The 16,100-nt window shown below is 36.8% G+C and overlaps 1 protein-coding gene across 2 annotated transcripts in view; it reads left to right on the top strand.

Annotated features, from left to right (window-relative positions):
* Positions 1-16,100, top strand: part of UBN2 (ubinuclein 2) — a 76,423-nt gene that overhangs the window by 33,491 nt on the left and 26,832 nt on the right. For both annotated transcript variants that reach the window (XM_003791580.3, XM_023514204.1), the window contains exons 6-12: positions 386-875; positions 5,784-5,854; positions 9,284-9,413; positions 11,937-12,055; positions 13,205-13,318; positions 13,854-13,997; positions 14,687-14,737. In XM_003791580.3, coding sequence (XP_003791628.2) covers positions 386-875; positions 5,784-5,854; positions 9,284-9,413; positions 11,937-12,055; positions 13,205-13,318; positions 13,854-13,997; positions 14,687-14,737 — 1,119 coding nt within the window. The remainder of the gene's footprint in view (positions 1-385; positions 876-5,783; positions 5,855-9,283; positions 9,414-11,936; positions 12,056-13,204; positions 13,319-13,853; positions 13,998-14,686; positions 14,738-16,100) is intronic.

The raw sequence follows: 16,100 nt of genomic DNA, 5'->3' as shown, positions 1-16,100 counted from the left end.
AAAAAAAAAAAAAAAGAAAAGATTTCTTCAAGGAAGTGATAGCTAACCCAGGATCTTCCCTATAGTTTCTGTAGGGAAAAAAGCTATCATTGAAAATTACACATATCTATCTGATTGCTTAACATGGCTGTTTCTGAAATAGAACGTGAAAAATATTCAGAAGGCAGTAGCAAAGAGAGTAGGGTCTCTAAAAAGACCACATAACAGTGAGTAAAGGCTTGCAGCTCAAGACGGGATTGTGTATTGATACTTCTTTGGCAGTTTGAAGCACAAGTCACAGGTAGGTACCAGCTTAAAGATACGTGATGTGAACTTCGCTGGTTGTAAGGCAACTCTTTTTTCATCAAATCACATAGCCTTTTTGATCACTTTTCTTTCTTCACAGAGTTGTGGCTCTAAATTCACACAAGTCTGAAAAAAAGAAGAAACGTTATAAAGATTCTCTTTATCTAGCTGCCATGATACGAAAATTTCAAAAAGAGAAGGATGCATTAAAGAAGGAGTCTAACCCTAAAATCCCAGTGACCTTATCGACCTCCTCTCTGAATAAACCCCCTTGTGCTGCTGCAGCATTGGGGAATGATGTCCCAGACCTAAATCTCAACAGCGCTGATCCAGACCTTCCCATTTTTGTTAGCACAAATGAACATGAACTCTTTCAGGAAGCTGAAAATGCCCTAGAGATACTAGATGATTTCGACTTTGACAGATTACTGGATGCTGCTTCTGATGGTAGCCCCCTATCTGAGTCAGGGGGAGAAAATGGAAACACCACCCAGCCAACCTACACCTCTCAGGTTATGCCCAAGGTGGTACCTACACTCCCAGAGGGTCTACCTGTACTTCTTGAGAAACGTATCGAAGACCTCCGTGTAGTAAGTATAATTGTCTTGGTAATTATTTGCTCTACAAACAACAATAAATGCTTTTCTTTTAAAGACAAAAATAACCCACCATCCTTCTAATAACTTTTTGTCATATTTCCTTTTAGGCATTGACTATATGCATAGGTCTTTTCTTTTAATAGAGATAACTGGCTCGGCGCCCATAGTACAGTGGTTATGGCGCCAGCCACATACACCTAGGGGTGGCAAGTTCGAACCCAGCTCGGGCCAGCTAAACAACTACAACAAAAAATAACTGGGCACTGTGGTGGATACCTGTAGTCCCAGCTACTTGGGAGGCTGAGGCAAGAGAATCGCTGAAACCCAAGAGTTGGAGGTTGCTGTGATCTGTGCTGTCACAGCACTCTACTGAGTCTACATAGTGAGACTCTGTCTCAAAAATAAAATAAAATAAATAAATAGAAATAACTATAGTTATAATGGATACAGTTGATTCTATTATTATTTCAGTTCACCTAAGAAGTATTTTTTTTTGTATAGATTTCAAAAATAAAACAGAATCAAGAAAGCCACAACACTCTACCAAGGACAACAAAGTGAGACAATGTCTCAAAAAAAGGAAAGAAAGAAACAAACAAATACAGTAACATTGCATAAGTGTGCTTAAACTTGGTCTAAACTATGTTGACACCTAGTTAATTTATAATATTGTTACAGCTGATCAGTAGCTTTAGTAAGAGTGGAGCTTTGTAGCCTGCTAACATAGATTACTTTTCAGATTGACTTAGATTCACAATCTTCTTGTTTAACTAGCTACAAATCTAGTTACATCTCACACATTTCCTTTTTATCTTAGGAGAGATAGTATTTTGTCTTAAAATGTGCCAAGCCTTGTCTAAAATTGTCCATTTTTAATTACTTCAGCATGGTTGAACCCATTCATATTTTAGTAATTTGGGTCTCCCCACCCACCTCCCCAGTTAAAAAAAAATACAGTCTGGGCACAGTGGCTCATGCCTGTAATCTCAGCACTTTAGGAAGTTTACATGGGAGGATCCTTGAGCCCAGGAGTTTGAGACTAGCCAAACTAAATTAAAAATTAGCCAAGTATGGTGGGGGCATGCCTATAGTCCCAGCTACTTGGAAAGCTGAATCATGATATCACTTGGGCCTAGGAGTTTGAGGTTACAGTGAGCTATCATCAGGTCACCGTACTCCAGCCTGGCCAGCAGAGTGGGACCCTGTCTCTGAATGAATGAAAGACGTTAATGGGATTGTAGTATATGGTCTTATTCTACAATATCTGATTAGGGGAGGAAGAGATTAATCTTTCCAACAACTGGCCCTTGGATTTTATTCTATTGTGTTGTTTAGTGTTTTTTCTGAGGTCATGAGTTGCTAATTTATTTCTTTATATTTTTACTTATTTTAATCTACTTCATCAGTCCAGGAGTTAGACAAGTGTGTTAAAGTATCTCAGTCTCGTTGTTATATTTAATTATACATTGTCTTTACCGTAATTTTTGCTGTTTATTTCTGTGCTGGTTGTTTAGTATATGAGATTCTTGATGACTCTGTCATCATTGTGGTGATCATCATTTGAAAGTGATCCTTTTTGTCCTGTTAACGCTTTCACCTTGATTTTAATGTTGTCTTATTTTAACGTAGATGCCCTTTCTCTTTGTTTATTTTTGCATGGTATAAATTTTTCCATCTTTTGCACTCCCTCTCTTGCACAGGCTGGAAGGCAGTGGTGGAATCATAGCTCACTGTAGCCTGAAAGTCCTGTCCTACTGTCTTAGCCTTCCTTAGTGATGGGATTAAACATTGCATAAGTGTGCTTAAACTTGGTCTAAACTATGTTGACACCTAGTTATTTTATAATATTGTTCCAACTGATTTCCATGTGTGGTCTATCTTCATCTTTTTGAGTTCCCTTATTTTAGCTCTATTATAGGTAGCGTAGAAATGAAAATTTATTTCCTGACCTAATCAGAAATTTTATCTTTTAACAAAAGATTTGATCTGACCTAGAGTTATTAAGATATAATTGGGCTTTATTGCATATTTATTTATTTATTTATTTATGAGACAGAGTCTCACTTTGTCACCCTTAGTAGAGTACCATGGCATCATAGCTCGCAGCAACCTCAAACTCGGACTGAAGAGATTCTCTTGCCCTAGCCTCCCAAGTAGCTAGGACTATAGGCACCCACCACAGTTTCCACCTACCGTGTTTCCCCCCAAATAAGACACTGTCTTATATTTATTTTTTCTCAAGAAGACACACTAGGGCTTATATTCAGGGGATGTCTCTGTGCCAAAATGCATGGTGTGGCTATGCAGATAGGCCCATCACTAGGTCTTATTATCAGAGTAGGGCTTATATGTAACAAATGCATAGAAATCCTGCTAGGGCTTATTTTTTGGGTAGGTCTTATTTTTGGGGAAACATGATAAATAAGATCTTGTTTAATCTTTCCAACTTCATGTATGAAGTGTAAATATTATTTCCTTTTTATGGGTAAGAGACTTAAACTGAGGTAGGTTAAATAATTTTATCAAGGCTACACAACTAGGATGTGATAGAGCCACAATTTAAATATAGGATTCACTTTATGTCAGAGGACATAGTTTCTGCTTTCCTGTGTTGCCCCATCTCTGAAACCTTTTGTTTTTTGTAAATTTTTAAAAGTGCTAGTGATGTGATTCAGGTTTTTCAAGGTATAATTATTAGTGATAATACCTGTTCTTATTCAGCAAACACTGATCCTATCTACTGGGTGCAGTGCTATGGTGTCCCACCAAGGCCCTCTTCACTTCTTGGGAGGCAATGACCCTGACTGGGTTTGATAGATTTTACATACTGTATAGTCTGATCCTCCCAACAATGTGAGCTAGGTAGTGTTTCTCCCATTTAACAGATGAGGAAACTAAGGTTCAAAAGGTTAAATGATTTTCCCAAAGTCACGTGATTTGTTTGTTTGACACAGAGTCTCACTTTGCCACCCTGGGTAGAGTCCTGTGGTGTCATAGCTCACAGCAACCTCAAACTCTTGGGCTCAAACGATCCTCTTGCCTCAGCCTCCTGTACTCATTCTAAATGTTTGTTTCTTTTTTTTTTTTTTTTTTTTTTGGTAGAGACAGAGTCTTACTTTGTCACCCTTGGCAGAGTGCCGTGGCATCACACAGCTCACAGCAACTTGCAGCTCTTGGGCTTAGGTGATTCTTTTGCCTCAGCCTCCCAAGTAGCTGAGACTACAGGCGCTGGCCACAATGCCCGGCTATCTTTTTGTTGCAATGTGACCAGGGCTGGGTTTTGAACCCGCTACCCTCATTATATGGGGCCAGTGCCCTACCCACTGAGACACAGACACCACCCAATGTTCATTTCTATTTCTAATGTTCTAAAGATCTAAAGATCTTTAACCTTAATGAGAATCAATCTTTTATTTTTCATTTTCTTACCATGGTGTCATAGTTCACAGCAACCTCAAACTCTTGGGCTCAAGAGATTATCTTGTCTCTGCCTCCCAAGTAACTGGGACTTCAGGCGCCCGCCACCATGCCTGGCTATTTTTAGAGATGGGGGTCTCACTCTTGCTCACTGCCTGTGAGCTCAGGCAATCCACATACCTTGGCCTTCCAGAGTGCCAGTGTGAGCCACCACACCCGACCACTTTTATAGATTTTTTAAATAACTATAGTGGATCCTCCAAAAGTTATCCATGTTCTTTTTTATTTATTTATTTTTTTGAGATAGTCTCACTTTGTCTCCCTTAGTAGAGTGCCTGAGTATCATAGCTCACATCAACTTCAAACTCTTGGGCTATAGCAATTCTCTTGCCTCAGCCTCCCAAGCTGGGACTATAGGTGCCTGCCATAATGCCTTTGGCTATTTTTTTTTTTAAGAGATGAGGGTCTCACTCTGGTTTAGGGGTCTCGAACCTGTGAGCTCAGGCAGTCTACCTGCCTCGGCCCCCCAGAATGCTAGGATTACAGGCATGAGCCACCACTCCTGGCTTTTTCTTTTTGGAGACAGAGTGAAACTCTGTCACCCTGGGTAGCGTGCTGTAGCATCATAGCTCACAGCAACCTCAATCTCTTGGGCTCAGGTGATCCTCTTGCCTCATCCTCCCAAGTAGCTGAGACTATAGGCATTCATCACTATACTCAGCTAGCTTTTCTATTTTTAGTACAGATGGTGTCTTTCTCTTGCTCAGGCTGGTCTTGAACTCCTAAGTTTAAGCGATCTTTCTGCCTCCCAGAGTGCTAGGATTATAGGTGTGAGCCACTGTACCCAGCCAAGATAACCATATTCTAACCCCTGACATCTGTGAATGTTATTTCATATTGGAGAAGGGGAGTGAAGCTTTGCATTTGTGATTAAAGATTTTGAGATGGGAGTGGTATTCTAGAGCCTATGGATCTGTGATTCTAGGATAATGCAATCACATGTATCTTTACAAGAGGGAGGAGGGAGGAGAGGTCATTCAAACAGAGGAAAAGGCTATGTGAAGGGAGGATGCAGAGAGATTTGAAGATGCAAGGGTGCAAGTCCTTCCCTGGAGTCTTTGGGGGAAACTCAGCCCTGTTTATACTGATTTCAGCCCAGTGATGCTGATTTTCACTTCAGACTGAGAGAGGATAAATTTCTGTTGTTTTGAGGCACCAAGTTTGTGGTAATCTGTTATAGCAGCTGTGGGAAACTTATACAATATCCAGTTGAATATCACAACTCATGTGGTAGCCTATATATTGCAGAATAATTACTTGTTGCAGAAGACCGTGGTGGTATGTGATTGTGATCCCAGCTACATGGGAAGATCACTGGAGCCTAGGCGTTTGAGACAGCCTGGGTAACATTGCAAGACCTCCTCTTAAAAAAAAAGCAGTTGTTTATTATGAGTTATGACAGTCTTTCTTATGTTTCTCTAGGCTGCCAAACTTTTTGATGAAGAAGGGAGGAAAAAATTCTTTACACAGGATATGAATAATATCCTTCTAGAGTAAGTAATTGTTTTTATTTAAAAAATCTTAAGAATGATTTATTTAAAAATGTAGTAGGGCTTTGAGATACAGATGCTGAGTGATTGGCTAGTCTCATGCGTTCTCTCTTCCCTTTCAGCCTCATGGCATACATGGTTAAGATTTGTTTCTCAGCAGGATTATGCTTCTGCATGTATTGGTTCTCCTGGACCACTGGATTTGGCCTGATTTTCCATTTGCTTTTTATTCATTCTTGGGAATAATAATTACCTTGATACCTAATGAGCTTAATTACAATTCATACAAACATTTGTAGCCAAATGGAAAGTATAGTTTCATAACAAGTCATGGTTGTGAGGTAGGATGGAGGTAATGTGGAGAAAACAGAAGTTAGATTGGGAAAAGAAAATGAATGCTGGCTGCTATATGTATTTAGGCTAGCAATAATTTTATATTCTTCAAGTTAGATACTAAGAAAGCTATGGTTTCTAAGGTTGTGGTCCATAAGCTGTACTTGTAAACCTATCGGCTTGTAGATTTTAACCATTGGATGCAGGAATCACATACATAATTGGCTACAGAACTGGGCAAAAAAGTGATCACAAGGAAAGCAGTAAATTTCACTCCTCTCTCATGAAAATAATGTATGCCTACTCTTGGTAGTTTAGTAGCATCAAATAGAAAGACACAGGAATTTTTAATACAGTGATTCCTGACTTTTAAATACATAATGGAGATAGTTTCTCATGAGTTGTGAAGACAGACTTATTGGTTCATTGGTTCTGATAACTGTTGTAATTAATTGCAGTCTCTTTTATTTTGGATTACTTAAAAATACATAGGCTGAGAAAACATAGAACCTAGTATGCTGCTAGTATGGCTGTGGAGGTGTTTCTCGTTCCTGTGCTTAATTATTTCAGCCAGGATTTTTCTAATCAGTCTTTCTGCGTGGAAGCCAGGTAAATACTTCCTGTCTGTGCCACCTCCTCTTACCTATCTCTCTTTTAAACCACAGACTCAGTGAACAGTGCAGCCACCATTGATCAGAGCTGTCCCAGATTCTATGATCAGGGATCTGACCAGCTCTTCTTTTGCTTTCCACCTGAGAGCCCTGAGTGTACTAGATGAGGTCCTTCTCTTGTAACTGAGACTATCCTCTTTTATTTTATGCTTCTGTAGGAGTGAACAACTATTTTTCCCCTGGGAGAGTCAAAAGACCATTTTGGGACATAGCATCTCAAATACGCAGAATATCAGCATTCCATTAATAGGCTTCTTGTTCATCCTCCCATGTCTATCTTGAAATAAATCTTTTTGTTTTTTGAAGCCCATCTACTTTTTATTTCACACAGGATGTGCCTGGAGTTCCACAAGTCCTAGTGTTCAGAGTTGAATTTTTTTTGTTTTAGTAGTTACCTCTTTTTCTGCTTTCATAAACATGTCTTATTTTTCTAGACCGAGTTGCTCTTGTAAGGGCATGTAAAGCATAATCATTTGGGATAATAATCCCTGTAAAGATGTCCAGGTATATTGTCTCTCCCATACTGTTGCTTCCTTATACTAAGGAAAAAAAGAGATCAATTTGCTGGAATAAGGAAACCTATTTCTTTTTGCTAACTGAATTTTAACCTGGATCAATAAATATACAACATGCTGATTTGATTTCAGCCCATTACCTAAGCAGACATTGCTGAAAAATTGTGACACTCTTTGCCTGTGATCTGGATTCAGCTGAGAGTTCTGCCTAACGAGTTGTTCCAGACAGGGACTCCCAGTCCTGCTGGACACTTGCATTGAGACCTAACTGCCATCTTTTTGTCACATGATCCTTTATGGAATTTAGGAATAAGTAATGACTTTAATCTCAGTATAAAGGGACTTTTGGATTGTATTCTCTTCAGGGAATCAGCTCTTCCTATATCTGAATTAGCCTTTTTAGAAACCACTGATCTTTTTAAGTAGGCCATTGAATCAGTCTGCCCTTACTCATAATCTCTTAGTACTTGGAGATTATATTTCATTTTTAAGCTTAACAAATTTTTAGTAATAGAACAAACCTAAAAGGCCTATTGCGTAGAGTCTAGCCTTGTAGTAAAGATTTAACTATATAATGTTATGTAACCAAACGTTTCATATGTACAGAATTTACAGCCATACTGATTGTTTTCCATATGTACCCTTGCATTTGACCCTCTGGTTCTTAAAGGACTTAAGCCTCTTGCCATTTTTTATTATCTGTTTAGCTTCTTTAATACCAAAAATTTTCTATTACTAATTCTAAGGAGGATAATTTTTCATATTTCATTGTTTTTAATGAAGTTGCAGTGTATCTTAGAAGTGATGAATGCATTTGGTGTGTTAGGGTTTCTGTTCTTCCCAAAAAGCTATTTATTGAATTTTTAGATACAGCTTACATTTATGAGAAGTACCTAAGTTTATCTGCACCTTCTCCTATAATAGAATGTGATGATTTGGACATAGGTTTTTGCCAAGAGTCCCGATTTGGTCTTGACCTTCAAATGAACATCTGTTCTCATCTATCTACAGCTGCCAGGTATAATGTCTTCCATATTGGGGGAACCTTATTATTTATTAGTAGGGTTGTCCTGCTAAAAATATGATGGCAGTTACAAACTGTTTTCTTCTCTTTTTAAAAAATAGCTAAATACACAGTGAACAACTTGTTTTTTGTCTCAGAAGCCTAATTTGTAGGTGGAAATGGGAACTGGAGAATTAGAATGAATTGAACAAACCATTAAGTACTGTATGTAATTTGTGCAGTGCAGACACAATAAGGGAAACAAAGATAGATAAGGTAGCTTGTATATATATGTATATATATAGCCAGAGGGGCTTTACTGCTCTGAATTGTTACTTTTTTTTCTTTTCCTGATTCAGAGTCTCACTTTGTTGCCCTGGGTAGAATGCTGTGGTGTCACAGCTTACAGCACCCTCAAACTCTTGGGTTTAAGTGATTCTCTTGCCTCAGCCTCCAGAGTAGCTGGGACTACAGGCGCCCCTGAATTGTTACTTTTTCAAACACTTCCAAAAAAAGAATAAGCACTCAATGAAACTGTGACATGCCAGATAGCAGTTGTTGGGTGACAGAGGGATAGTGATAGTATAATATCTCTTTGAGAAAATTAGCTTTTAGTTAGTAATGGATTTCTTAGGCTTTACCCCAGAATTAAGACTTTGCCACTTTTACCAAAAAGATATTGCCTTATTGCCTCCTTGTTTGTGGTCATATAATTCTGCTTTAAAACTGGACTTGGAATATTTTCTGTAGAATTACTAGTTATTAGTAGAGTTTTTTCCCATGAAGAACACTAGGAAATCATGGAAAGATAAAATGAAATCATTCAGCTGCCCGTGCCTTCTTGCCTATATGGTACCATCTAAAAAAAATTCTATATGGTTTATTGTGGATTTTCTTTTCCTTTGGTCAGCATTGAGTTACAGCTACAAGAACTAGGCCCTGTCATTCGTAGTGGTGTGTATTCCCACCTTGAAGCTTTTGTGCCATGCAATAAAGAAACACTGGTAAAACGTCTAAAGAAGTTACATCTGAATGTCCAGGTAAGAGGAAGAATAATTAGTATCTGCATTTGGACTTTCATAACCTGTAAAGTAAAGAGACTTGTTTCTAACGGGGGCCTCTGCACCTTAATTGCTTTATAGACATGTTGGATCCCCAGAAAAATAATTACTTATTCAACAATTGTTAGGTTTTTGTAATAAATAATATTTTCTAAGGCATAGAATTTTGGAGGTAAATTAATGTGGGTATGATTTGACAAATAGTGAATATATTAGTGTTCACTTCTGTTAATAAAATACTTTTGATTTGATAAACTGTAGTTTTTTTCTCAATTTAAAGCAGGTTAATGAGCAAGTCAAATATATTTGAGGTCTCAGATTTGGTGCCTTTGCCTCACTCCTTCAGACATTGGCAATTAGAGCTTACTGCCATAAGTTCAAATGATAGCAAAGGATACTAATAAAAAAAAAAAAGAACTAGAAGTAGAATATCAACTTTTTGCAGATTATAACATTTTCTGAGAAACATTTGGTGTTTAAAGTTGGCTATGGAAGAAAGACATTTATCTCATTCTTGCTTTTCTTTATACAGTTTTAGTCACATATATTTGTTTACCTAAATAGTATGTGATTTAGCGTTGCATATTTTTTAAGCTCTATATAGAGATACACTCTTTTCTTCTGCAAGTTTCTACCACTCAATATTGTGTAATTCAGTTTTATGTCTGTATATAGTAGAAATCCATTCTTTTTTTATTTGCTATATGTACTGTGCTCCATTATATGAACATATCCCAATTAATTTGTCGATTTTATTATTGATGGATATTTGGGCTGTTTCTTGGCAGATAGCCCCAGCTACATAATTCTTCAAAAGTGATCATCTGGGAGCCATGATACTTGATGTTCATATTCTTAAAAATAGGATTTCATACCAGTTACTGTCATATGTGTTACATATTCATTGATACATATGTATGCATGGAATAGATTAAAATGCTTATTGGTAATGACAAATGTGTTTTAAAAATCTTTCTTTTTACCAAAAATCACATTTAAAAATAGTTGTTTCTTTGAAGAACAGCAAAGTCTTGTAATATTTCTGCACCTGTGATGGTGATAAAAGTATGTTTTAAATACATATATACGTTCTTATTTGTAAGATGAAAATAATAAATTGGTTAATTAATATTGTCAGGTACAAACCTACTTGCTTTCCCTTTTGCCCTGAACCCACATGAATAAAAGTTTTCCGGTTCCTCTTTCACTTCAGCCTTGATCCTGCATTTTTGCTTGCATCATAAGTCACTATTACTCATACTCCCTAATAACCAAGAGAATGGGATGCCAGTATCCTGTTGGTAGCCACCCAGTCCAATCGTTGGTTCACAGCAGTGTCTTTTCTTATGGCACTGGCTCCCCATCATAGTGGGATTAGCCACTGGTAGTTTGTACAGGTAGAATTTGTTATTTGTTTGTTTGTTTATTTATTTATTTATTTATTTGAGACATGATTTCATTCTGTCAAACAGGCTGGAGTACAGAGGCATGATCATATCTCCTGTAGCCTTCAATTCCTAGGCTTAAGTAATCTTCCTGTCCCAGCCTTCCAAAGTGCTGGAATTACTGTAGATTTTTCTCTCTATTTAATCATCTGTATTATAGTTAAAGTGTCCATGGGGCTTTTTTTTTTTTTTTTGAGACAGAGTCTCTCTTTCCCCTTGGTAGAGTGCTGTGGTGTCATAGCTCACAGCAACCTCAAACTCTTGGGCTGAAACTCTTGGTGCCTCAGCCTTCCAAGCAGCTGTAGGCACCTGCTACCATGCCCAGCTATTTTTAGAGAAGGGGTTTCAATCTTTTTTTTTTACTTTCTTTATTTATTTATTTTTATTTTTTTAATTTTATTAAGTCTGTTCAGGCTGGTCTGGAACTCCTGAGCTCAGGAAATCCACCTGCCTGGGCCTCCCAGAGTGCTGAGATTACAGTCATGAACCACCACGCCTAGCCTCCATGGGGCGTTTTAGAGTATAAAGGAGCTGGGCACAAATAACTCATGCCTGTAATTCTAGCATTTGGGGAGGTTGCGGTGGATCACCTGCAGTTTGAAGCCAACCTGAAAAAGAGTGAGAACCCATCTCTACAAAAATTAGCCAGGTGTGGTCATGCACACCTGTAGTCCAGCTACTTGGGAGGCTGAGGCAGGAGAATCACTTGAGCCTAGGAGTTTGAGATTGCTGTGAGTTGTGATGATGCCTTGGCACTCTAACCTGGAGACAAAGCAAGACTTTCTCTCCAACAACAAAAAAAAGAATGTAAAGGACAACCGTTCATAATTATGCTGGGGCAGTAGGTAAAAACTGGGATTCTTCTTGGCTAACTGAGAAATATGATCATCCTAATTTTATACCCAATATGCATTATGAAAAGTCCTGGCTGTCAAAGAAATGTCCATATTTAAATATGCTACTGTATCAAATTGTAATTGATATCTAAAACGTAAATTTCATCTTTTGAATTTTATAAATATGTTTGGAAAAAACTTTTAGTATGTTTTTTTCTCAGGATGATCGTTTAAGAGAACCCCTGCAGAAACTGAAACTGGCTGTTAGCAATGTCATGCCTGAACAGCTGTTTAAATACCAGGAGGATTGCCAGGCTCGCAGTCAAGCTAAGTGTGCCAAGTACGTATCTCATCCATCTGGGACTTGTGCATTTGATGACTACTTTTAGTTGTTGGGGGTTGGTATTACATAGGCCTCATTTTCAAGTAGGAATCCATGTAGATCGCTGACATGATATAATTGAATATTTTCTAAATGGCATGTCTAAATGGCGCTCATTTGCTTTGGAGAAAAACACAAATCTGTTGATTAAATTTGTGTATGTGAGCAGAGTAAGAGCTGATTGACACTAGTCAGACATATCACATGTTGACTAACTTGTCAAGCTGAGGTTGGACAAAAATATTTTCTGACCTGAGAGATGAGATTGTTTGTGCCTTTATATTATAGTTCAAAGATCTTATTTACCAGGAGGTGCCTATGGCTCAGTGGATAGGGTGCCGACCCCATATACTGATGGTGACGGGTTCAAACCTGGCCCCGGCCAAACTGCAACCAAAAAAAAGAAAAAGATCTTATTTACCAAACTACTTTATAACTGCCTCTAAGTTCAAAAAAAAAGATCTTATTTACCAAACTACTTTATAACAGCCTCTAAATTCCTATGTGGAAAGGTAGATCCCTTATTTATTCTGTCTTTTGAGTTAAGGAAAAATTAAACCATGGCAAGAAATTGTGAATGAGATTTAACTTGATAAAAACTTTGTGATCTTTTTATTTAAAAAAACTTAACAAAAACTTTGTAATTTTTTATTTAAATAAAAAATTTATTATTTTATTTATTGTTAATTTATTTAAATAAAAAATTTAAATAAACTGTGAAAAGGCGGGGGGGGGGGGAGATAAGAAAAATTACCATGGAACCTTGTCCTTTTAGAAACCAGTGTGAAAAGATTTGAAAATTTAAAAAAAAAATCTTTTGAGTCCTATATTGTAGAAGAAAATACTCAAGTGTTTGTTGAGTAAATTATTGACAAGCTAAGATACCTCACCCTATGGGAATATTTTTACTTCACTAGGTTAAAATGCATCAGTTAGACAAGTATCTTGTTTAAAAATGTCGTATGAGACCTTCATTAATGAAATAGTAATTTTCAAAGTTTTAAGTTGCGTTAATTGCTGATTAAGCTATTCGGCAAGTGTTTGTGGAACATATTATGGGCTATGTTGGATTAAAATTTTGCTTCATAAAATGCTTTTCATTTTTAGATTACAAACAGATGAAGAACGAGAAAAAAATGGATCTGAGGAAGATGATGATGAGAAGCCAGGGAAGCGTGTCATAGGACCAAGAAAAAAATTCCACTGGGATGATACCATCAGGTAAGATTTACCTGGGTTTTGCTTTAATCAAATATATAGTGCCAAAGTAAGATTTCTAGTAAGAAGAATCTATGGTAAATATGAAAGTAGATTGGAAGCAACCAAAGATTAGTATAGAGGGAACATTTCTTTAAAAAAATATTAATTTGGTCCCAGTATACTTACAGTATTATCACTTTTATTTTCATATATACTGTTAATGTAGTAATTCATACTGGTTCAGAAGTGAAGTGTCCATTGACTTTGATTAGTCCTCTCTTTCATCATTATGTCCCAAATAGAGAACTGTTCCTTTCACTTTAGTGCCTTCCTTAAAGGTATCAAAGGAAATTTTCTCACTGGGGGCTTGATTGTAGTGCAGTGAATGATATATGTTAAAAATTATCTTCATGTCATTTTCTGAATTCTTTAGATAATATTCTATATTACTGCTGTCAGATTTATGTGCTTTTTTATAAAATCTGTTTCAAACTCAAAGTTCTACAATTTTACAGTCAGATTTTTATATAAATATCTCTTTTTTCAATTCATTTAGAACCTTGTTATGTAACCTTGTTGAGATCAAATTGGGATGCTATGAGTTAGAGCCAAACAAAAGCCAGTCTGCTGAGGATTATCTTAAATCCTTCATGGAGACAGAGGTAAAGCCCTTGTGGCCTAAGGGCTGGATGCAGGCAAGGTAAGAAATTTGACTTCCTGGATTTTATTTTACTTTCTTATTTTTGCTATCATTAGAGACAGACATACATGCACACATCTATGTGACATTGATTTTGCTAAGTTATCTCAGATGATCTTTGGTTTGAAACCATCAAGCACTTAAAAGACAAACCAATGATAGTCTTGTGGACATAAAAATGTTGAGATCAGCATAAGGTGATTTTTTTATTGACCTTTTATTTTTTTGTCACCTGGATTTACTAGTGGAGAAAAGGGGAGGGAAGAAGACTTTCAAAGTGTTAGGAACTTTGGGCAGGAAACTTCAGTGATGATAAGGAATTGAATATGTGATTTAGAACACAGGAAAAAAGACACAGCCTTAGGTTCTATTGAAAATAGTTAATACAGAGTGGTATCTCAAGAAACTAAGGGTAGCCCTCAATAGTTAAGAATGTAAAAATTGATAAACTTGACTATCTCAACTCATGATCTTAGAGGGATCCTGTTGATCCTTAAATCAACAGAAAAGATCTCCATAAAATGCATTATTGAGTGTATTTGTGCTATTACAATTTATACTTGGTAAATAAGTAATAGCCTATTGAAAATTGAGTGATTATAAAAAGAAAAAATCAAGTGATTAAAAAATAAAACAATTATCATATTATCTGCAATAAAAAAATGACTATATCCTTTTACTTTTTTCAGAATGCTTTTTAAGGAAAGCCGAAGTGTGCATAACCATCTTACTTCTGCTCCGTGAGTAAATGCAGATTCCAGATTGCTTCATTTATTTTTATTTGCATTATGTGCTTTAGTTAGCAAAAGTATCTGTCATTTATTAAATGCTAATTGAAATAGAACTTAAATGTACTTGTAGGCAATCTCCATTTTACCATTATCTTTAAAAAGAAAAACAAAAACAGTCATTTTGACTGGTTGGACCTCAGAACACATTTATGTATTGAAATAGTTCTCAGACTATTCTCTAAACACCTACTAAATCTGTATTGTGACACAGACCAGCCTGGGATTCTGGTATTAGGGAGTCCTGGAACCCAGATGGCTCAGGGGTTTTCCTTTGTTCCTGGGCCCTCTTGCCATCTTTCTGTGTCTTTTTTCTCTACCTCTTCTGGCCATCTTTGTAGGTAACCCTCAGCCTTCTGCTGCTCTGAGCTTGCCAGGACATATCCCTGTACATACTTACCTTCTTTGCCCTGCAGAGGGTTGTATGCCCCTAAATTAACCTACTCTTCTGTTCAAAACTGAATGTTTCCTTAGTGATGTGATTACTGGGGAAAGATCTCTCATTCTTTGACATACAATAAAAAGACAAGTTTCGTCTAAGGTTTCATTTTTGGGTGAATATTGGTCAGCGCTGTTAAGAGTTTAATTTTTACCTACAGCTTAGAACTACTCTGAGCTTACAAATATGGTTTTAGGGTTATTAAAACATAAAATTACCAAGTTATTGAATGCTACAATTTGATACTCTGCTAAGAGATCTGTTTAACATCCTTTGGGCAACATTATAAAATTTCTTGTATTTTTTAGTTTGGGAGAAGGATGCTTTGTGAGTGCAGGTGACCCGTGAACATTGCCGGCATAGGGGCACCAACTGCCATGCAATCAAAAATCCACATATAACTTCTGACTACCCCAAAACTTAACTACTAATATCCTACTGATGACCAGAAACCTTATCAATAGCATAAACAGGCCATTAACATATACTTTGTTATATGTATTATATATTGCGTTATTAAAATAAGATAGAGAAAAGAAAATACTATTTTAAAAACCCTAAGAAAATGTATTTATTGTCCATTAAGTGAAAGTGAATGATCTACAGGTCTTCTCATTGAATAGGCTGAGAAAGAGAAGGGGGTTGGTCTCATTGTCTTAGGGCTGGCAAAGGTGGAAGACCATCTGCCTATCAGTGGACCCACACAGTCCAAGCCTATGTTGTTCAAGGGTCAACTGTATATCATCAAGGATGTATTTGAGTTAGTGCTGGATTTCAGTTTTATTCTTATTTTTTGAGTATAAATTTTAAGTAGTTTGGTTTCATACATTGTAGGTTTATTTTGCAAGTAGTTTGCTATTCTTTTTTTTTTTTTTT

The sequence above is a fragment of the Otolemur garnettii genome, unplaced genomic scaffold (genome assembly GCF_000181295.1).
Source record: "Otolemur garnettii isolate 467f Iridium unplaced genomic scaffold, OtoGar3 scaffold00049, whole genome shotgun sequence".
In the NCBI taxonomy this organism is placed as follows: domain Eukaryota; kingdom Metazoa; phylum Chordata; class Mammalia; order Primates; family Galagidae; genus Otolemur; species Otolemur garnettii.
This window is presented reverse-complemented; position numbering and strand designations above follow the sequence as displayed.